At 42.7% G+C, this 23,662-nt stretch overlaps 1 protein-coding gene across 26 annotated transcripts in view; it reads left to right on the top strand.

Moving 5' to 3' along the window:
• SLC20A2 (solute carrier family 20 member 2) overlaps positions 1-23,662 on the top strand; it is a 106,676-nt gene that overhangs the window by 41,356 nt on the left and 41,658 nt on the right. For 22 of the 26 annotated variants that reach the window (XM_023630895.2, XM_023630898.2, XM_070253354.1 and 19 more), the window contains 4 exons: positions 11,318-11,870; positions 16,265-16,405; positions 17,681-17,766; positions 20,831-20,927. In XM_023630895.2, the coding sequence (XP_023486663.1) occupies positions 11,582-11,870; positions 16,265-16,405; positions 17,681-17,766; positions 20,831-20,927 (613 nt within the window). In that variant the 5' untranslated portion in view covers positions 11,318-11,581. Of the gene's footprint in view, positions 1-11,317; positions 11,871-12,558; positions 12,808-16,264; positions 16,406-17,680; positions 17,767-20,830; positions 20,928-23,662 lie in introns of all 26 variants that reach the window. The other 4 variants (XM_070253357.1, XM_070253359.1, XM_070253358.1 and 1 more) reach the window with 1 other exon arrangement.

A 23,662-nucleotide genomic window follows, 5' to 3' on the forward strand; every position in this document is an offset into this window, starting at 1 on the left:
GCAGTGAGGTGACATATTCAAGTGCTGAAAGAATCCCATATCCTGCAAAGCTACCTTCAAAAGTGAAGGCAAAAGAAAACATTCCCAAGTAAGTGAAAACTGAGGAAATCCATTGCTAGCAGAGCTGCCTTACAAGAAATAATAAAAGACGTTCAGTAGGCTGAAAGGATGTGATACTAGACAGTAATTTGAATACAGACAGAAGCACGCGCACACACACACACGAGTGCTCCAGTAAAGGGAACTAAGTAGGTAATGATAAAAAGGTATTAGGTATTTCTTCTTCTTTCTTAACTAATCTCAAACATCACTAAAGAGCAGCTTGTATCTGGTTGCCCTCTAGTTATTATGAAAAAGCTCTTTGTGTTCACATCAAAGCATCCTCCCTAGCTCCAAGTTTTCCAAAGGAAGAACTGAGGTGAAGAGAGCTGGTGCTCGCACAAGAAAGTTTATCTTAATCGTCCATAAGGAACAAAGTGCCAAGAGCACTCTCAGAATTAGGAGATAATTTTCAAAGAAATCTTATAAACTGTCTTACCTCTCTTATATTTTTTAACTTCTATTTCCATGGTTCTTTGAAGGTGATATCAAACAAATGCTTATGGTTTCTTAATTTAGTAAAAACTTTAGTTTCAGTAGTCTCAGTGGAAGATATGAAGAACTACTCAATTCTGACCTGACTTACTAATCAGAGGAACAATTTTATGGACTTATTGCCTTGTTTAGACTGTTTATACGGCTAATTTGGGAAGTTATTGGTAGAATTGAATCAAATTTGCAGACTTCTGACAAAGCACTTTAGAGATTTGAACAGACTTTCATACATTGCAAAGAGGAAAAGTCTGACTAAATGAGTTAATAATTATTTGTACCCTCTTGCTTTTTCTGCTGTCTACAAACTATTGCTTAAGAACCTCTGGAAGAAGAACAAGAAATATGGGGCTGTAAGTTGAGCATGGAAAATAGTTAAGACAATAATCTTCATCTATCAACTCTTCTATTTATATTAATGTTCCATTAATAGAAAGAACAAGTAGAATCAATGTTTTTATAAGTACCATTCATATTTTTATTGAGCTTCCACTATAATCAGAACAAAATTAGCAAATAAATATGTGAGAACCAAGATATCTATTTACATACGTAGTTCCATTTTAAACTGTGGCTGGAGGGAAAGTATTTTCCTAATATAGCTCTTGAAACTTAGCCAAACAGTCCAACACTTCAGGGCATGGAATTGGAACACGGGCTCTTCGGTTTGCCATTTGACAGAAGTGATGTTAAGTGATTTGCTCATGAAAACTAATCTATTTTTGGTTGTGAGTGAAGAAAAAAAATTACCTGAAATATCTGAGGGAACTTCATCTCTAGTGCATAAAGAAAGGGAAAAATGTTTAGAAGCCATTGCTATCTTAGAGTGGCAATGAATGTATAAAGCTCAGCTGTTCTTGTCCCTTGCTTTCAAGCAGTATTGGACCCAAAACACTTCAGCCAGGTGGTAATCTTTTAAAAAAATCTCTGTGCAGGTGCTTCCACCTTTCCAATGGGAGCTCATTTCAGTGTGCGACAGCCTATTCAATTACATATTTTTTCCCTCCTATCTGAGTGTAGTCTTTCTTAATACAATGAAAGACTGTTTGCTATGTCTTCAAATTTGATAAAAAGTAGGTATCAGTCTACTTCCTTATAGTAACATTTTCATGGAATTATTGAATTGTAAATTTAAAATGGAAACAAGACATAAAAACTTTCTACAATCATCCAGCATACCATCATTCAGATCCACCAGAACATCTTCAAGGAAATGGCATTACACCTTCTGAGGCTGTTTTGCAGCTTTTAAAAGCTATTTTTCATCTAAGTCATGTAGAACCTTCTAAATCTTTTCTTCTTCAGGCCAAATCATTCTAACTCCTTTAACTTTATCTCATTTTAATTATTTTTGCTGTTTATTTCTTTATCCTTTTAAAAATATTTTTTCTTAGTAGATTTACATAATGCCTTCCCAGAGAGCAAAAGACTGTGTGGAGAACATCTAAATAACACAAATGCCTTATGAGCCAACAAGAAATTTAAATGTCGGAATGACAAAAATGCAAGAGGGAGAGTGACTATAGCAGGAATGAGGCCTGGAGAAGAAAAGGGGTGCAGAAGGCCTGAGCCGGCACGGTCTGCAGTGGAAACTTGAGACAGAGGACCAAAACAAGTTTGTTCATGTTCCATAAATTTATGAAGACCGTTGATTGCACTGCTCAAGGAAGGGTCAGAAATTTCCACCCCCGCTCCCCACAGCACAATCCTGTGGTTCATAGTTCCAGGCTAAACCGCCTTTTCTTGGTCCTGTGGTCTCTAGTTGATGTAGTATAATAGAGTTGGACAGAACTCGAAGTATCATCTGATCTTGAAGATTTCCAGGGATGAAGGCTCTGCAGCATTCCTAGTAATCCATTCTCTTTATTACCCTCTTCTCTCTCCCCATTGCCTCTGCCTCCCTGTTCCCAGCTTAGGCCAGGACCCTAGGGAATCTCAACTCCCAAAATAGGAGCTATTATCATTAAGAAGGCCTGATGAATGTCAAGCAGGAGCATCACTTCCTAGTGTCTTTGCTTCCATCTGAGTACCTCCACTGTAGTAAGTAGAGAAAGCATTTAGGGTACCATTATCTAACCTACACTTTCTGTTATGCCAAGTCACGTCCTCAACATGACCAGAATTGGATTAGATGACCTCTAAGTCCCTTCTACCTCTAATGTTCGATGATGCTCTAATTCTGTAACCCAAAGTAGGAATAAAAGAGTAATCATAGGTTGTTTCAGTAAAAAAGGCCTGCAAAGTACTTGGCACTATCAGGACATTTTCTTATCCAGTCCTGATGGCCACCCTCAAGAGAAGCATAAGGAAGATGAAGGAAGAATCCTAAAGAAAGGCCAGCAACTGAGGATGGACGTTTAGAAGCCTGCAAATGGGAATAGAAGACTCTAGAACCATGCAGAGACCCTTCACCAAGTGCTCAGATATCAGAACAAAGGGATGTTCTTGAAAGTGAAAAACAAAGATAAGATAAATAAAACGAGTAGATGTGTTTTACATCTTAAATTGTAGGTAGTAAGCTTGAAGAAAGAATTGTCTGAGAAGCCTACGGTGAAAACAAACACATTTGTGGTAAATTCATTTTGTTTATTAGCAACAACTGAGCGTATTTGATGGTACATTCCTAACTTTTTAAAAAATGTACTTTCCTTTGTAGTGTTTTGAAGAGTTTTTCCAATAATACAAGGAGTCATTGCTCATGGTAGAAGGTTTGGGATGGTAGCAAAAATGTAAAGAGCACCTGGAGAGAGCCACTCTTAACCTTGGGCACGTTTCCGTAGTCTTCTTGCCAGTACATTCTTCCCTGTGGTCGAGATTGTATGGCATGTGACACTTTGTATACTGATTTTTCACTTAGCTTTACCGTGCTCTAATGTCATAAAAAACTCTTAAGTTGCATTTTGGTGGCTACATGATATTCCATCTTTAGGAGTCGCCAGTTTGTCCTCAGCCATTCTGCTGTCTGGGGACAGTTAGATGGTTTCCTCTTTTGCATGATTGTAATAAGTGATGCTAATAAACATCTTTGTATGTAAGTGTTTATTCATATTTCAAATTATGTGCTTATTTTCTTGAATTTTTGAGATTAATGTTGTAAAGAACACCCATGCCCTGCCTGAGTACTCCTCCATCAAGACAGAGTGCTAGGACTGCTGTGCATCTGAGCCCGCCTGGCAGCTTTACAGGCGCCATTTCCAGATGAAAATAAACGCTGTTTCTTAGAACTGTTCAAGTCACAGGAGGGAGCATTTCAGGACTGAGTTAGAGCTGGGATTGGGCTTGTAGCTCAAGGGGCCGCTGCTTCTCGCTTGCTCACATTCTCACTTACTTTAATTGACTCCTTGAAGCTTTTGGTGTGTGAAGTGTCCACAAGTCCAGTCTGGAAGTATCTTCATTTTCTTGTTCTCCGTAGTAGTGATTGTCAGCTGAAATGTGTGTATTTGCCCTAAATTGAGCGCTGCTGAATGGGCTTCCGCCTTTTGGATCCTGTAGAGCCGTGGAAAGGCCCGGCTTTGCTTCTCTCTGTGGAAGTACTGAGCGCCTGGTTTGAAGGGAGGTCAGTAGTCTGTCCCAGCAGCAAGCTTCTCGGGACAGTGTGTCTGAGTACCTCTCTGTGGACTTCCTGTTGGCAGTGCTGGCAGCCACCTCCTCTAGTTGCTCTGTATTGGCCCTTTGCTTCCTGTTGCCACTGCTTTGGACAAGGTGGGCAGCCTGCCCTGAGCCCTCCATTGGTTGAACTGGCTGGTTTTACTTTGTCTGAGGGGAGTGTTCCTTCTTTCACTGAATAAGGGAGCTACTCCTTCTTTCTTTATTTAACTATTTAAGTTTTATAACTTATAATAGGGTGCTGGGGGTTGGGGGGAGACAATGCTGGCAATATAGGAAAGGAAAAATATCAAAAGTGAATATTACCCTTTGTGACTGGTATTTTCCTTTTTTCCCAAATTTAATGAGGTATAATTGACAAATAAAATTGTAGGATATTTAAAGTATATATTGGGATGATTTGATATATGTATACATTGTGAAAAGATTTCTCCCATCTAGTTAATTAGCACATCCGTCACCTCACGTATCGATATGTACCAGTATTGTTTTCTAATCAGTTTTATTGAGGTATCATTTATCTACAAGGAAGTTCACCAGTTGCAAGTGTACCGTCTTGTGAGTTTTGACACAGATGCACAGTAGTGTAACCACCACCATACTCAAGGTACAGAACAAAACGTTTCCTGTGTAGACACATGCTTTCATTTCTCTTGGTAGATGGCCCTCGGAATGAGACTGCTGGCTGTGTGCTGAGTGTAGGCTTTACTTTATAAGAAGCTGTCAAACTGTTTTCCAGAGTGGCTTTACCATTTTGCGTGATTTTTTTTCTTAGCCCCTTTTAGAGTTTCATTTCTCTACCTGTTCATCTCCCTCCACCCCTCAAAAAAGTGCTCGTGCCTTACAATGTATGTCAGTCTTGAACCAAAGGCGAGGCCAGAGTTTGTACACTGAGGAGGAAGAGCAGGACTAGGGGGAGGCAGACTGGATCTATCCGCATGACTGTGAGAGGAGGTGGGGGCGTAAGAATGAGAAAGATCCTTCTAGAAGGATTTTGGAACCTCAAGTTGTTATTCTTCCTGTGACTATGGTGATACCAGTCACTTCAAGTTGCTTGAGGCTAACCACCACTTACAAACCACTTTCGTGTGCATTAGATTTGATCCTAACAATAATTCTGTATCAATAATGAGATTTGATCCTAACAATAATTCTGTAAAGTACATGTGTTCTTACGACCCCATTTTACACGCGATGAAATGGGATTCAGAAAGTGTACATGACTTACCCAAGGTCACACTGCTAGTTAGTAGCAGAGCCAGGATTAGGCCTCAGCTGTCCTGTCCATTGCACCAGGGCTTTGTCCACTAATAATAATTGTCACCGTGTATTGATCCCTGGCACGGAGCTGGGGCCTGTACACAACCACCACATTATGTAGCATTCTTCCCATTTTTCAGATGAGTCATTTAAGTGGCTTCCTCAGGCTTGTGTAGCCAGACAGAGGGCCCAGGGCCTCTGACTGCAGGTCCTGTGCTCTCTCCCCATCTTCATGCAGGAGAAACAAATGTTCCGCATTTAGCAGCAGAGAGAAAAGAAGGTGAAGGACACAGTGCTGGGCGGGAGCCATAGCGTGCTAGCAGACTGTCTTTGCCACTGCTTTTCCAGTTTACATGGGGTTTGGAATCTGTGCCTTGTTCACTCTGGATGTCTTCCATCTTTATCGTCAGGCTTTACGTTCCTCCTCTTTGTCCACAGAGAGTAAACCTGCTTCTATTATCTGTGTCCTTTTTCCTCCGTGTCCCCTGTGTTCCAAGTCAGGTCTAACATTTGGCTTAGCTGTCTTGCCTTTCCTTCTGATATCATTTCCTTTCCCCATGCCTCCCTCTCTTTGTTTCCCCTTCTCATTCTCTCTACCCATCCCTTCCTTCCTTGCTCCTGCTTCAGTCCCAATAGCACCTGCCCTTCTCCAGGCTCCCACACTCCCAAGGACTGCTTTCATATTTGTAAATATGCCATTTAAAGACAGTTAAGGCAAGTTTCAGAACCCTTCTACTAATGTTTCAATTTTTTAATCATCAGTGTGAAGATACAAAAGTCGGTATTTACTATCATAAATATACTGTTACTTATTAAATTATTTTTTTAAATTTAAGAATGTAAAGGAGGTGTTTTTATAAGCTGTTTAAGAATGATCTTAATCGAAACTCCTTAGGACAAGATCTGCATCCTAAATGTTGAAAGAAAAAAATTTCTGCTGTACTATTCTGCAAACAATAAGATTCCAAAAACCTTCCATTTTATTTAAATATTATCAGGAAAAGCTAGTCATTTTTATGTCTGAATAGTCAGGCTCACCCACATGGAGCAGAGAGCATTAGATTTTATATCTATGCATTGAAGAGAGATCTGTGTCTTCCTGTTTTGACCCTAGCTTCCAGGAAGATAAGTTCCACACTTTTAGAGGGTGGGTGTGAGGCACTTAGGGCTTTCGGGGAGGTATTGGAAAATTACTCTATGCGATGCTTCCACTTCAAGGGTCCTCTGCGTGGGGGACCTGGCTCCTTCCCTTCCTCTGTTGGAGGGAGAGCTTGGCCTGTGCAGTCCATGAAATCTCAGGGAAAAGCTCCTCATAGGCCAAAAGAAAACCAATGGAAAGGAAGTTGGCTGTGGGCCGATCCTTTGAACCTGCAAGGTCCCTGGAAGGAGTCATAACTTAAGCCACCATCCGCCACAGACCTGGTTGTCTGGGCCTGGCAGTGCCAAGTGAGGAAAGGGCTGGACTCTAAGACTGAGGGAGGAGAGGGGTGCTGCTGGGAGGGCTGGACAGACACCTCCGCACGTTTGCTTGGAAAGGTCATGGGTCATCGTGGATGTTACCTTTGACAGCATTTCACAGCAGGGACCCTTCCACCCAAACTTCTTTTTGTATAAATGTCTATTAAGTGCTACAACTCAGCAACATTCCTGTTTTTAAACCGTGTGCAAATCTACCTAGAAATATTCTGAGAATGTTTGTTTTCACTTTTTCTATAATGTTGCTAGTAAAATTCCTAGTGTGGATAAGAGGATATTAGGTAGAGTTGAAGCAGATGCTCATAGAGAAAATTACAGAGAGAGGATCTGTAAGCATTTAACTCAGGAGTCCTGCCGGGGCTCTCGTGGGGCCTGGGAAAGACGTAGAGCTGGTTCAGACATCAAGGAACAGAAGGGATGGCAGGCAGAACTGACAGTTGAGAAGCTTGTTCAGAAGGCATTGAGGCTACTGAGAAAAGTTTGGGAGACAGAACTTATGAAAGCCCTCAGTACCTCTTGCAATAATTCAAAACACTGTAAAGTCTCTGTTCCTCAAATGCAAGAGGTCGGTGGCATTTAAAAATTGAAGAATATCTTGTAACCTTCAGTCCTGTGAATCCTAGCCATACAGGGACTTTCATGTAGGGGAAGGAGAGAGAGTTAGGAAGCCTGTTCTAACCCTCCTTTGTGTTCTGACCTTTTTCAGAAAAGCCCTTGAGGAGAGTTAGAAAGAACCAAGGCATTAGCTGGGAACTCTAAATAGCATCGCATCCTTGTGAGAACACTCCCTGAGGAAGAGACGAGGCGTCTCTGTGATGCGTTCACACGTTAGACCTCTCTGCCTCCCCACTACGTGATTTGTGTGAACTCACGTGTTGATTCCTTTTCTTAACTGTCTTTGATGTCATGTCTAGGCTTCTTCGTCCCAATATTAAGTAAATATTTACCCAAGTTTTTACTTATTCTCTTCAGGTTTCCATTTTTACATTTAAATCAACTTTAAATTATAACTTTGGTGTGAGGTAGGTAATTTTTTCCCCTTTTCAGATAGGTAGCAGTTAACAAGTTGTCCCAACATCATTTATTGACTAAGTCAACCTTTCCCCACTGATTTGATTGCCCACCTTCGAAAGCCTACTTTCGAACAGCCAGCAATTTCAGGTCATACCTGGTCAGACCTCAGCCACTCCGAATTTGGGCTTTCTATATTCTTGGCAAATTACCGTCATGGCCTTCTGCATGACGGTCCTCTGGCCTGCCAATGGCCCGGTTTCAGCAGCATTGCCATCTTTTTCTATGCAACAGATCGTGTAGTTATTTAAGCACTTTGTCTTATTTTGCTCATGTGGGATAAAAATTAATGGAAAAGGGAGAAAATCAAGGTGTTGATACTTGCAATAAAAGAGGCCTTATAAATATAGTACAAGATAGAAATCATTTGGTCTCAAAAAAGTGGTAAGCTTTTCTCAACCAGATGCTTATTGGACTTAAGCTGGTTAGCTGAGGGTGTGAACATGAAGGAGAAAAGCCAAATTAAAGAGCATAGACATGATTGTGGAAATTAGTTATGTAAGATTAACTCAGTAGGGGAGGGAATCCCTGGTCTGAAATGATACCTTTGGCACCATAAAGACGGTTAAAAACCTTCTCGAGCAAAACTGGTCTGAGAACATACCTGCTTTGGCGCCTCGTCCACCTGCTGTCTCTTCCGTGCTCCTGTCATTTACTTCTGTGTACAGTGTGTCCACAGGTGAACTGTGGTGGAACCCCGCCCTACGACCTAAAAACAAAACTGAATACAATGCGAAAGAGAAAAACACCTACTCAGTTATTCTCAGCCAATTCCACAAGTCAATAACTATCTACCCTCTCTCAACCCCCATATGCAAACCTCACCATCCCATTGTCTTCAACCGCTGAAATGCCTCTTTAAATCATTTCTCTTCCCTTGATCATTACTACCGCCCTGGGTCCAGGATACCTCATCTTATGCCTGCACCGTGCAGTAGCCGGGTGATTCGTCTCTCCACATTCACTCTTGTCTCCCATCCAGTCCATTCTCCACACTGCAGTCAGAATGACCTGGAAGTCTGAGCATGTCAGTACCCCTCTGATTAGAAGCCTCCATCGGTACCCCGTTGTTTGCATGGTGGCCGCAGTCTTTAATAGGGCCCACCTCAACTTTCATCATGGTTTCCTCACACTGCCTGCCTCCAGCCTCCTGTCCTCATTCTGCTCCTTCCCACCTGCGAAATGTCTGGAATGCCTCCTCCAGTCCCCGAGCCCACTCCCACCATCCTTAGATTGCAGGTGAGCCTTTCCTGCCCTTTCGGACCAGTCGTGCCCCCAACCTTTGCTCTCGTGGTGCTGTGTGACCCGTGCCTCCTTCCTTTGTAGCACTTTTCGCAGTTTATAGCATACATCCCTGTGTTTGTTTGATTAGTGCCTGTTTCCCTCCCTGGACTGTGAGCCCGCGTGTGCCAGGACCACATCCTTCTTCCCTCCTCGTCTCTGGGGAGGCTCTCGGTAGATGTTTGTGGACTCTTCCTCTTCTTTGCCCTGTTGGCAGCCAAACCTGACAAAGCTTCATCAAGAATTCTGGATAATATTGGTCCAAATATTTTTATTTTGCATTTTCATTTATAGATTTAATGTGCCCATCATATTAATAAAATACTCTTTCAGTGGAATATTGTCTTTTGCCTTATGGGTGGATTTTCCTTTGTCTCACATGGGGTCTGAATCTGCAGAAATGCATAAGCTACAAATCTTAGAAAATGATAAGATCTATCAGTGTACATTTTCTATTTAATTTTATGCCTGTAACATTATGTACATAGATGGTTCTCCATGTATGTTTATTGATTATTATATATTACTTTAATGTGAAAAGCACATAACCACAGTATATAGTTTTGGAGGAAAGGAAAAGATCATCTATAGCACTACCACTAAAACTCAACAGCTGTTACAATTTTAGTATGTTACCTTTTAGTCTTTTTATATGTCTTCTTAATGTTGCCATAATCACAATGCACATAAAATTTTGTCTGCTGTTTTTCCCAAATAACCTTAATGTTGATGGATCGTTATATTGTATATGAGCCTAATTTATTCACTTCAATTCAATAGACATTTATTAAGAACTACACTGTGCTAGGTACCATTCTGTACACCTAATCCCATTCAAAGAAAACACACAGGTTTTATATTTTGACTATATTATAATAGAATACCATAGTTCTGAAGCTTTCAGTCACATTTTTACTTCACAGATATATTAATTTTGTGACATCTTCTCTTCATCCCAGAGGGAGGAACATGAAGGCTTTTCTCCATTTGTTAGGGCTTAGCACATGCCAGGCACCATTCTGTGTGCTGGAGATCCAGCAGTGCATCTGACAAAGTCCCTGCGTCCTAGTGAGAGGAGACAGACAAGAATGAGTGAGTGAGCGAATGAATGAGTACGGTGATAGTAGAAAAGAAAGAACGCCGGGTGAGAGGGATGGCAAGTGGCCTGGGGGCAGGGCTGCTCGTTCACAAGGTCAGGGGAGGCCTCTCTGACGGTGACATTTGAGCAGAGGCCCAAATAGAGTGAGGAGCAGCCATGCAGCTGTCAGGGAGGCTTTTCCTGGCAGAGGGCTCAGCAGGTACAAAGGCCCTGAGGTGAGAGAGCTTGGTGCTTTCAAGGAATAGCGAAGAGCCGGTAAGGGAAGGAGTGGACAGGAGCGGAGGTCGGCGACAGGATAGGGACAGGATTTGGCACGGGCTTTAATAGGATCATTTTGTTTCCCAGGCTTCTCTGTTCCTTTGCGAGGCCCTTCAGTTCCCACTCTTGTCACCCTCTGGATGAGTCACTTTGTACCAGAAGCTGTAACCTCTCTTTGAGACACACACAATGGATCATAATGTAAAGTGCGCATTCCTTAGGTGTAAACGTGCAAGGAGAGAATTAGCCACACCCCGTGGTGTCACAGACTCACATGTGGTAATCCCTGTTCTAAGAAATGAGGGGTATTTGAAAAACTTGCTAACTCTGAATTTCTCATTTCTTTATCTTTTGCTCATTTGAGGCAATTTTTCCTTTTTGAAAATAATGACTGCATATATTTTTCAAATTGTGTGAAATCGTATCCTATTAAGGCTTACTATCAGTCTGTAATTATAAAGTATGCTCCAACCTCTGACATTCTAGAAACCAGCTTTTTTAGGGGGGAGGGGACAGTTAACCTAATTATAATCTTCCTAGAGTTGCTTTTTGGTTAGATTTGTCACATGCCAAAATCAGACCCCATTAGCAGGCTTAAGACCTTGATTTCTGAAAGGACGGACTGTTACAGGTCTCGCAGGGTGAGTGATTGCTTTTGTTTTCTTTCTGTTACAGGAGGAGACATCACAGCTTTCCCAGATTGGGAGGAAAAATATGGAATGTGTTTTACTGCTGACTGAACACAACCAAATGAACTGTACTGACAGGAGTTTGAAAACCAGCAGTTAGCAGTTTGCTTGGGCTCTGACATTGTCCAGCACTTTCCAGAGCAAACTCACTGTTTACAAGAACTCTCAGCCTTAGGACGTTAATAACCTCAAGCTTCGTTTATTTAAAATATTTCTGCAAAAGAAAAGTACCCGGAGCTCGCTTTCCAAAATGGCCATGGATGAGTATTTGTGGATGGTCATTTTGGGTTTTATCATTGCTTTTATCTTGGCATTTTCTGTTGGTGCAAATGATGTTGCCAATTCATTTGGTACTGCTGTGGGCTCTGGTGTGGTGACCTTGAGGCAGGCGTGCATTTTGGCTTCAATATTTGAAACCACCGGCTCAGTGTTATTGGGAGCCAAAGTAGGAGAGACCATTCGAAAAGGTATCATTGACGTGAACCTGTACAACGAGACAGTAGAAACACTAATGGCCGGGGAAGTTAGTGCAATGGTTGGTAAGTAGCGTCATTCTTTACACCCATGAGAAATGTGTCCACTTGCTACTTCCATACAGTACTTTTGTTATATCCATAAATGTGGTTTTTGCTTTAATTTTTCAAAAACTGGTTTGATGCTTCCTATTTACTCTATCGTATTTTTGCTTTCTGCATTTTAATTTAATTATGGTTTTTTCAGTGTTCAAATGTCAAGCAAACATTTATTTTCTCATTTTTAGCAAACTTGGTTGTTAAAATAGATTTTGGCTAAGTGAATGCTTTTCATAAAGTACAAAAAAAGATATTTGTAGAATAGCTGTTTGAAAGTTATTAAAGAAATATCATGTCTAAGTGAATGTGTTTGAAAGGTTTACTTATGAGATTTCCTTGAAGGTTTATTTCTGTTTTTTCATAGATTTTTCATCAGTTAGGATGCAATTTTTTGAAAGCTTGGATGCCAAAAAACAGGATTTATTAATTTAATGATGTATTCTGAGTTTAAGTTTCAGAGCAGTTACCAAATGAATCTTAAGTGCTTATGTTTCAAGAGATTCTGATCTTCTGTGTTATTTGTAATCCTGTTGTTGGGTTTTGTTTTGATTATCTGATCCTACCTCTGGGAGCTCCATTTGGTATGTTTGTCTTGTTTTCTGGCCAAGAGATCATTGGTATGTCACCTGTGTCCAGGATGACCTTTTATTGGTAGTTTCAGGTTGTCCAGATGAAGAGACGTGTTGAGGGCCGTGCGCTATGTTAACACGCAGATTGACTGGTCGGACAGTGATTTCTCCATGGCCCCGGTGGCCGTGGACCTGAAGCGCTGTGGGGTGCTTCCTTATGTCCTTGCTGCAGCTGGAAGAAGCCTCAGGCAGGAATGCCTCCAGTGCAGCTGCCAGCACGCTCTCTCTGCTCGCCTCTAGGTAGATGACGGCACAGCCACGGCTGAGCTGTACAGGTAATTTGGTTAGGGAGGAAAGGGTTAGAGAGGAATTCTGCCACCTTCTGCTTTCAACAGGACCTATCCTTTTGTAGGCAGAGTCCTGCAGTAGGAGATAAGATGCTGGTGTACCAAGAACGCAGCTACCTTCCACAGGTCCCTAGGTATTTGTGATTATCACTAGCATTTCTTAAGCACCCAGAATGCGGAGATTATTTGCCAAATTGAAGGTGGCCCATCGTGTTTTTGTTACAGCAAGTTAGTCTGAGAAGTTGCTGAGGCATTCGATCTGCAACAGACAGTGTAGGAGGTATTAACTGTTACCCAGCACAGCAGGCTGGTGGGCCATGCTCTGGAGTTCGTTTCTCAATGTCTTGTGGTTTAAAGATGTGAGGTTCACGATGCTTTAATCCAAAAGCTATTGTAATGACTGAATTGTACTTGCCTTCACTGAACTTGTGTTTCCATTGTAGTCAGATAGGATCAAAATTACAGTTATTTGTAAAATTTACCCTGATAGCCATGATAGATATGAGACATAATATCAAAATTGAGATTTTTCCAATCAGGATGACGTGGACAAGATATGTTGAAAGTAAGGGAGAAATAAAGAAAAACATAAAGTTAAATCTTAAGGGAAGTGTCTCCGTTCGTTGGATGATCTCGGGAATGGTGCTCGTTAGCGACTCGTTAGTGCATCTGCCCCGAGGCTCCAGCAGTCAGAAAGCCTCGTGAGCTGAGCTTCACGTCGCTGTGGACTTTTCGTGTGGACGGTATAACTTGTCCGATGTTTCAGTTTTCCCACCCCTGGCCTTTGGCTCTTTACTGAAAGAATGAAGAATACTTACCTCAACTAGAATTTAGGTTAACCAAAGCAATTTGGGGTTTTGCTTGAATAACTTGATTTTGTTTGCTTTGGTTTCTTCTTCTTTTTTTGTTTTTGGTGGGTGGTTAGAGGAGTCTCAAAGCCTATTTTGTTGGGAATTTGTGTGAGTTACCTAGATTTTTTTAAATTGGATTCCTTGCAAATGGGAGCTATGTAAATTTAACATGGTGGTATAATTATTATTGGCCAAAACCAAAGCTGAATCTATTCACGTGCCTGAATTCTCCCCATCTTCCTCTTCTAAATTCAGCATCCGTTTCTTCTCTCCATCTCTCTCTCTGTCTTTTTATTCTATTCTATTTTATTTTTTCTCTTTTTTATTAAGAAATGTCTCCTCAAACCCTTGGGTCTCTGTGCTTTCTGGTAGAATTGTGGTAGCGTTAAGTTGGTTGAGGGAAAGAAATTGTTCACACCAGCTCAGCTTCCTGAAGAAGTTATCTTCTGGGCCTCTGGCTCAGCCCGAAAGCAATAGTTAGTCTACTTCGTATAGAACCACCAGTGGCTCCAAAAACCTATGAGAATTCAAAACTCACCGTCTTCTCAGGGAAATGCCCACAACAGCATGAAGAAGCCATCTCCTTGAACCACCCCACGAAGGGCACAGCCCCCTTACAGCTTCCTCTGCACCCATGACTGCTGAGCCTTCTCCCCCTCCCCCGAGCCCCTGCCCTCACTGACCCCTGCCTGGTTGCCTCCCTTGTAAGCTTGACCCTTTCTCCTGCCATTCTTCCATCTTCCCAGGAACCTGTAGCCTCAGAGGCACCCATCTTTCTCCCCACTTCCCCTAGGTTTTGTCTTACGCCCTTATCCCGTACTTAATCCCGTTCCTCTTTGTAGCATATCATTATCTCAGGTTAAAATTATCTCTTTCTTTTCCCCCCCGCTGTTTTTCTTAACGTTAATGTAATCACACTTGCCTTCAGAAATTCTTGAGGTTAAGGAGGGCTGTCACACACTCTCACTTTGCTAGGCCCCCTGCCACTGCTCCTTCCTCCTGCTCCGTCTTCCTCTCCTCCTTCCCTCTCTCAGGCAGCCCCATCTTCCGTACCTTTCCTTACAAACCCTCTTGCTCCAGGACATATGTTACAAAGTTGGGCAGAGAAAGGATAGCAGCTTTCAGGAAGGAAAATCTCAGTCTGAATTCATTAGGGTGAGTCTATACCATTCTCTTAACATCACTAGATTATTTTCATTTTTGTAAGAATACAAGTTACGGTTCTATGCCATGAAACATTCTCCAAACTCTGGCTTTATTTTTAAAACAACTAATCCCTGAGGAGCCCTAGGCTTAGATGTGAAGGCTTAAGGAATTGTCCCCGGGGAGGCCTGGGTGCTGCCATGGAGCCTGTCGCCGGCTTGGCAGCACAAGGCTGGCCTCTTCTCCTCCCAACACGCTTCAAGGATAGCATGGGCCACAGCCTACTTGGGTTCAAAGGTCAGCATGCCTGGTGCTCATGGAGCAGCTGTCAGTGTGGCTTCACAAACTGGGACCTGCACCACCTGTGTGATCCTCTGTCACGCAGATATTTTTGAAGAAAATGCCAGGGGTCTGCTTAAAAGTGCTGCTGCTGCCAGGCAACCCGATTTCCAGAGTTAGCATTTGGGATTAATAACGTGCCCTGCCTATCAGCCAAACCCTTTGCTCCCTTACAGTTAGCGCTATATGAGCTTTTCAACAACTGTTTCTGAAAGTGATCTCTCCCAGCCGATGCTTTTAATACTCACTGCAGAATCCGATCTGCTTACGAAAGCGTCCGGAGTGAACTGTAGCCTAGAAAAGCGTTCAGCCTGGAAAAGCATGGTGAAATTGAGGCAAAAGGACACGAAGCAGCCCAAACTAAGGGACCCTCTTAACTCCTAGAGTTAGAAGGCTTGCCAGAGCAGACAAAGGAAAGGCCCACTCCTCAGGGCAGGGGCTGAGAGCAGGTGCCCAGCTCTGGGTTAAATATCCTAGTTACTGCTCAAGTGAGGGGCAGAAATACAAAAAGCAGTGTGGGAATACACTCTCTTTCTTTTTTTTATTGAGGTATAATTGACATACAATGTTATGTTAGTTTCAAGTGTACAACATAATGATTTGATAGTTGTGTATTTCATCTCTCTTGTACAGACTAATATGACATAGCCAGTACATAGCCCTCCTCTTTACGTGACCATCAGTCATAACTACAGCCAGATCTTTGCCAGCATGCAGCCTTTCTTGTTTCTCTTGTTCATCAGCATCTTTAATCTCTTGCTTCCTCTTGGCCACACTTCACGTCAGAACAAGTTCATTGTCAGCACCCTTAACCTAAGTGTGACAAAGGCAATTACTAGCTGGCATCAGGAGACTTTTCTTTAAATACTTTTAACTACTTTTCTTTAAATAAGTCACCATTATTTCTTCAGTGTTGAAGAATGTTCCTCTGACTAAAGCTAATTGAGTGATTTTTGTCAGAGCTTTAGCACTTTGTAAAGAAACAATCCATAGAAAATCAGCCCCAGGGAGTTGTTGCTATGGAGAACAGTAATCTGGATTTCTTCCTGTGGGGCTGTTTTAAGAACTGTACTCTGTATCTGACTTTTCTTTTTTCATCTTTCAAACTGTAGGTTCAGCTGTCTGGCAGCTGATTGCATCCTTCCTGAGGCTTCCAATCTCAGGAACTCATTGCATCGTTGGCTCCACAATAGGATTCTCACTTGTTGCAATTGGTACCAAAGGTGTGCAGTGGATGGAGCTTGTCAAGATTGGTAATTGCCATTTCTTTTACCTGTAAGAAGGAAAGTTTACATTTTCTAGAGTAAGTTTTATTAGAAGTTACCATTATAATATATTTTTCCCTCAAATGGTAAGCTCTAGAAGACCTACATGGGTAATATATTTTCCCTCAAAATTTCTGTTCACAGGAATTGTGAACTACTATGTGTTAGACAATTTTTTTAACTCCAGGCACTCTTTTCAAATATCTGTCTCTTGTTCCCAGGCAGAAAAGAAGTTTATCTGATTGAAGTCAGCCTGTAGTCAGAGGGAAAAACTAGGTTGTGGTGAGTCAGAGTTCATGGTCATGGGGGAGCCTGGAAGTGAGCCCCGTGTTCTTTACCTCACAGCATTCACGAGGTCGCCAGCTGCCCTGTAGAGGAGGCACTCCAGTGTTCCTTCTGGGTTGTAGGCTGCCCAGAGGGGCTGTTCTGGGGGGTCTGATGGCCTGCCTCCTGGCTCTGGCTTTTAGCAGGAGGGAAATCCATTGAGACCCATAAGTACCAACCCGCCCATTGTGAAAAATATTCTCTTTCCCCGTCTCTGTCTTCTGGGTTGCTCATCCTTTTAAGAATCACAGTGGCCTCAAGAACTCTAGGTTGAATGGATTCTTGACCTGCCAAGCAGGGACACAGAAGCCAGGAAAATTGCCTTAGATCCCATTCTTCTAGAATAGTGGTTCTCAACTCTGAGAATTACCTGGGGGAGCAATTTAAAAATATTAATGCCAGACCTCATTCCAAACCTTTTAAATCAGAATTATGGGGGTAGAGCCAGAGCATTACTAGTTTTTGAAAACTCCCCGGGTGCTCCCAATGTGCAACCAGAGTTGAGAACTACTGGGCTAGAGGCTAAAGTGTCATGATGGCAGTACCAACTGAACTTGGACAACGCAATGGAAGGGAGCCCACCATTTAGATAACCCTTCCTGTTGGAACAAGGACCGGTCTCCCTATGGACTGATAAGAAGAGCAGGCAGAAGGGGCTCAGAGGGAATCAAAGGAAGCTGTCCTCTGAGGCTAGAACTTGCTGGACTGTGTGCCAGAAGTGTGCTCAGTTCTGCAGGACTGTGCGTCTGCGTCGAGGATACGTGTGTGAGGGCCAGCTCTGCCAAGGGAGTAGGGCTTGTTAGGTTCTGAGTTTAGGTAGTGATTCCAGGATTATTTATTAATATATGTGCTTATGTTGGTTATCATTGTATTATATAAATATGACCTGAATTATGTGGCATTTTAACATTCATTAGATTTCTTTTTTTAACTATTCAGTTGCCTCTTGGTTTATATCTCCCCTGTTGTCTGGCTTCATGTCTGGAGTGCTGTTTGTACTGATCAGAATTTTCATCTTAAAAAAGGTAAGTGAGGCTTTTATTTTTTTTATTAAGTTTTAGAACTAATTTTGGTTCTACTCAGAAGAAATCTATAGTGAGAGGGTCATAGGAATAATTGTATTTTTACGTTGTTTGGGCACAGCACCCTGGAGTCAGAATCAGACTTTATCATAAAGTATGCGGAAAGAGTCAAGGCCGAGTACACAGGGCTCCCCAGAAACCAGCCTTGCAAATAGTGTTTCTTGCCCTGTGGTTTGGTGCATTAGTCAGCACTCCCAGGCATTGTGCTCAGAACTCAGAAAGGAAAGGTAAGTATTTCCTGAATGTTAAACAGAATAGAGTCAGAGATAGTGTTAAGATTTTGAAATTGACTGTCACTAAAAACAGCTGGAGAATTTCTTTGCCCAAATGTGAAATGTTTTCTATTTTTTAATGGAGAAAGCCAGCTTGAGACACTGCCTTTTTTCTATCCTTGAGGAAAGGATAAAAAGAAGGAAATATATCTATTGGGGTGCGTTTTATCCAAAATAAAATGAGGGGCCGGCCCCGTGGCCGAGTGGTTAAGTTTGCATGCTCTGCTGTGGCAGCCCAGGGTTTCACTGGTTTGGATCCTGGGCGCGGACATGGCACCTCTCATCAGGCCACGTTGAGAGGGCTTCCCATATGCCACAACTAGAAGGACCTGCAACTAAGATATACAACTATGTACCAGGGGGGATTTGGGGAGATAAGGCATTAAAAAAAAAAACGTGGCAACAGTTGTTAGCTCAGGTGTCAATCTTAAAACAATAAATAAATTAAAAAAAACAATGAGATTAAAATAAAAACTTACTGAGATCAGTATTCTAGAAAGAAACTTGATTGCATTTTTCTCTTTGACTGTCAAGTGGTTGTTGCAGCGTTTTCTAAGCCGTAGCGCATGCCTTTGATCCCTGTGTTGCAGCACACGCTGAGCACACGAGGTGCATGCCTATCTTCAGCTGTCTCCTGCTGGAGGAGGCAGCCATTTTTTCTTGGCACTGCCTTGCAGTCTGTTGACGGGCTCATTCTCTTGGATCAGGACAAACTCGCCCCTCCTTCCCCTGGGCTCCCGCCATACTAATATTTCTTTACATCTTGGAAGACGCCACCTTCTGTCACCTGCTAGCCTTCACTTCTTTTATTTCCTCTGCCTGGAACCCATCCTTGCCTGGCAAACTCCTGCTCCTACTCAGCCTTCAGGTGTCACTTCCTTGGAAGCCTTTCCTCTCCCACCCCAGGTTCTGTTGGTTCCCTCTTTTTTATACTCCCGCAACACTCTGTACTTTCCCCTCATTGCTCTATCATGTCGTACGCTGTTTTATTTCTTGCTTAGTGGCCTGTTTGCTATTTGCCTACAAAATCTGAGAGTAGAAATCATGACTGTCTTGTTCACTTTTTATTCCAGTACCTAGCACTGTGCTTAGCACTTCAAAGTTGGAATATTTATTGAGAGGGAATGATGGATGCTTGGATGGGTGGCGGGTGAGGGATGGATGGATGGATGGATGGACGGGAAGAAGGAATGAAAGGAGAGAGGGAGAGAGATAGGAGGGAGGAAAGGAGACAAGTCTTAATGAGACGTTGTCATTTGAGTTTTAAGGATAGGTTATTTGAGAAAATGTAAAGTGATTCAATTGAAAAACATAAACTCAGGACATATGTACCTTCAGGACTTGTTGGTTGGGAGTCTTTCTTTAGCAACTCTTATCCCCAAGAAAACAACATTTTGGAAACCAGGGTCAGTAGGCATTTGAGCATCCCAGCGTTTGGTTCAGTTCAGCCTGGGTTCTTTTCACATGGTCCGTAACAGGTGAGAAGACTGCTGTGCCTCTCATCCCTGGCTCCTGCCCGTCACTTCTTCGCATCTGCTCTTCACATCCCCTGCCTGGTCTGGCTGTGACTCTCATGCAACTGAATCTCTTTCTACCCCTGCTCTTACTGCTCCTTACGCCTCACTATGTTTAACTCAAGCCTCTTGACAGGTGCTGTTGGCCTCTTGAGACATTGCAGAAGAGGCTCTTGATGAGTTTGCTGTTGTGCAAACTTACTTGATTTCCATACATGTTTGCATTTGGCACTAGGAATCTTTGAGATCATCTCTACTTAGCCTTACTCTTCTAGCTCACATCAATGTTGAAACCTGTTTTTCTTTTTATGATGAGTACGTAAGAGATTTGTATAAGTGTACAAGAGTGTCTCACATGGGTATTAGAAATGAGTCCTTTTTTGAATCATTTAAGCAACAACTGTATGCCAGTGCTGCATTGAGGAGTTCCCAATCCATATTTGTGCTTCAGAAGCTTCTGTAGATCTGCTGAAAACTCTAAATTTCTAATACTGTCCAGATGTCATTTAGCCTAAAATGTGCGCACTACTATTCTCGTTGAAGTCTTAGGTGTTGGGAATGTTGTACCAGAAGCCTAAAGTTGTAAATAAATGTTTTATTAGACAGAGAACCCACAGTTCTTTTTAACTTTTAATAGCTGAAGGTTAGATACTGTACCTTATGAAAAGATTTTGAGAATCGTAGCACATGGTAACGTACGTGCTTTACGTATTTTAATAGAGCTGAAGTGTTCTGTGTGATGGAGTGCCATAAAATCTAGTAGTGAGGCAGTGGTGTGTAAGTCATTTGACTCTCTTTGGGCATCCTCAGAGGGTCGGGTCTCAAAAGATTTGTTGAAAGTAGATTGTTAGGGCCAAACCTGAACTTAGCCACAGGTTTTGAAGTAGATGCCAAACTCTGGGCTTCAGCCCCCAGGAGCTGACCTAACAGTTCTTCACTGTTTCTCAATCTGACATCAGCTGGTGTGATTCCAGTGCATGAACGGGTCTGCTGGGCACAACGGTGGGGTCTTTGAAACAGCATTTGTGTAGGAGAGATGGCCCAGGCCACTGCTGTGTCTGTAGTGTGTGGCAGATCACACAGCAGTGGCACTGCCAGCTGTTTGGGCCACGCCAGTGTTTGGGAAGGTTTTCTGGTGACAGTGTTTTCTATCATTCTGCCTGTGTTGGCTCCAGATGCTCCTGGAATCCTGACCTTCCGCTTTATCTCATTATCATGCAGGAGGACCCTGTTCCCAATGGCCTCCGGGCACTTCCGGTGTTCTATGCTGCTACAATAGCAATAAATGTGTTTTCCATCATGTACACAGGAGCACCAGGTAAGAATCCCTTGGACCCTGAAACCCAGCAGGCGAGGTGTATCGCCACTTAACGGTGTTGGCTTCTTTCTTGCTGGCACTGTTGTTGGCTGACAGTAAAAAGCATTACTCATGGTTATTATGAAGTAGTAAAAATAGTAGTAAGTGCATTGACTTGTTTTAAATACCCAAGAGACAGGCGAAATAAAAAGGCAACAGACTTTAAGCCTTAAAAAAAGGAAAATTGAAATCCCCATTCTGCCATTCACCCCGCTGTGTTACCTTAGCAGCTTCCTCGGCTCTCAGAGTCTCGGCACATGACTGACACCACATACCTCACTGAGCTGGGGAGGGGCCAGGGAGGCGTGTGGAGCACCTGGGGGTGGCGGCAGACCACACATGGGTGACAGGCCAGGGAAAGCTCTGACGTGGTCTATGGCTCAAATGTCAAACTCCCTGGACTTGTCAGACCAGTGAATCCAGTAATTAGAAGCTACCCTTTTTTTTCTAGACACTGAAGCCAATGATGATTTCATTTTCAGAATTACTCCCTTTCTTCCCGTTCTGTTGACTTTTGTTCTTTTTTTACAGGGTTTGGGGCTTTTTAGGGGGCAGGGTTAAAAGTTCTTTTCTTTTGCATTTTCAATCGGTAAAGAAAAACTTATATACAGTGTTCTTATTTGCACACATTGCAATGTTGATGAACTGGTAACATTCGAAAATGCAGTGTTTCTGTACATGTTTTGGTTGAGAAGATTCCTCCTGTTCCCCTTGGTGAGGTGCGCCTCCTACAGCCAGACCCTGAGTACACCCGTTATTGTGGGTGTGAGTACCTGGAGTCAGCAGATATGTTAGTTTTTGTTGTTTTTCTTCTTGTTAATGTCTATGAATAAAGATTCAGTTACTTGCCATATCTGACAAAAATCTCCCCCTCTCTGTTCAAAAGAAAAAATTTCTGCTAAACGGCTTGTCATGTTAAAGTTGAAAAGTGCCCTCTTCCAGAATGAGGGAAAATCATTATTATTTTCCCAAACTAGGTTTTCTCAAGGCAGTTTTGCTCAGATTTTATTTTATTAGGCATATCTAATCATCCATTTGTGTGCTTCAGTTTTCTCAAGGCAGTTTTGCTCAGATTTTATTTTATTAGGCATATCTAATCATCCATTTGTGTGCTTCAGTACAGAAAATGAAACCCTGTCTGTGAAGGCTTCTTAGCATTGTCTACCCTGCTCTGGCATCTCGGCACCATTCAAAACCTTTATCTAAAGCTGTGAATCCTCGGGATCAGGACTCCCAGACTCTGGGGGCAGCCCGGGGCGAAGCTGCACGGCTGCCGTAGGTCACAAGAGAAGCACGAGGCGAAGGTCCCAGCGATGGGAGCCGGAGAGCTGGGACCTTGGGCTCAGGGACAGTGGCTGGTGGCCGCCAGGGCTTACAGTGCACAGACTGTGCAGCGTGTCTGTCACAGACTGTTTTCAGGATATAGAATGAAAACCAGAGGCAGGGGAAGAAAAAACAGTTCCATACCACACAGTGAAGCCCGCTCCCAAGTGTGTGACTCTCCAGCACGTCTGTAGAGCCGGGCAGCCGCGGAGCGCCGGGGGAGTGCGCTGCGGCCCCCTCTGTCCACCGTCCGCGTGCTCCTGAGTCCTTGTTCCTAGTTCCCTACAGGCCCATGGAGCTCAGCTTAGCTGAACAAAAAGCCAGGCAACTGCCAATAGCAGACGCCTCCGGCGTGGGTCTAAGAGGCGGCGTCGCAAAGGCTGCCCTGCCTTTGTAGCGCCGAGTCCTGGAAACGGCAATTGGTACAAATAAGGATGATTTATTTTTTATTCTGCGTTTTATTTTTTTCTGCCGTCTGTTCTTCTTGCTCCCTGGATCTTCTTCCGAATGTCAGCAGAAATCAACTGTGTGATTTTCATTAAAATTTGACTTTTTCTGTACTTGGCCTATTTTTTCCATCTCTTCTTTTTTTTCTTTTCCTCATCTTTTGCTGGAGTTTTACTGCCAGTTTGCTAAAAGAATCATCTTAATGGGAGAGTAAATTATTCTAGAGAAAATTAAACTATATAATGGATGAGACACTAAGGGTAATATAAATGCTTCATGGAGAGGTTGTGAGAAATAAATAATGTAAATGCTAACTTTTATTGAGTTGAGTTTTACATGAATTAACCCTTTTAGTCCTCTGAACTCCTCTTGGAAATTGGTAATATTGCTAACTCCACTTTACAGATGGGAAACTGAGGCACAGCAATGCTGAGTACCCATAGTCATACACATAGTAAGGTGCAGGACCAAAATTTGAAGCAGGCATTCCAGTCCTGAGCCCCAGTTCTTAGTTATGACATTGCACTGCTGTATGACGTGGCCTGGGTGAGGCACCTAATACACAGCGCCTGGAACCTAATGTCACCGTTAATGACAATCAAAATACATCCTCCTTGCTATGTTCTTTCCCTTGTCTTCACTCTCTTTAAAAATGGCTTCCTGTATATTGGGAAACCCGGCTATATGTTTTGTGTAAATATTTAATATACAGGTTATGTGAAGAGGGTGGTGACCTCTTTAATTAGGAATGTTAAAAAATCTGTACAAGAATCTTGAAGATCATTACTTAGTTGAAAGCACAGCATATTCCCAGTGCTAGAGTTAATGCTAAGTAATGTGTTTGGGCAGCTGTGCCCAACCAAACGTCACATCGCTTCACCTCCCTGAGCCTCTGTTCATTATCACAGGGGACAGTGGGAGGACGT

This window comes from Equus caballus, chromosome 27 (genome assembly GCF_041296265.1).
Source record: "Equus caballus isolate H_3958 breed thoroughbred chromosome 27, TB-T2T, whole genome shotgun sequence".
NCBI classification, from domain to species: domain Eukaryota; kingdom Metazoa; phylum Chordata; class Mammalia; order Perissodactyla; family Equidae; genus Equus; species Equus caballus.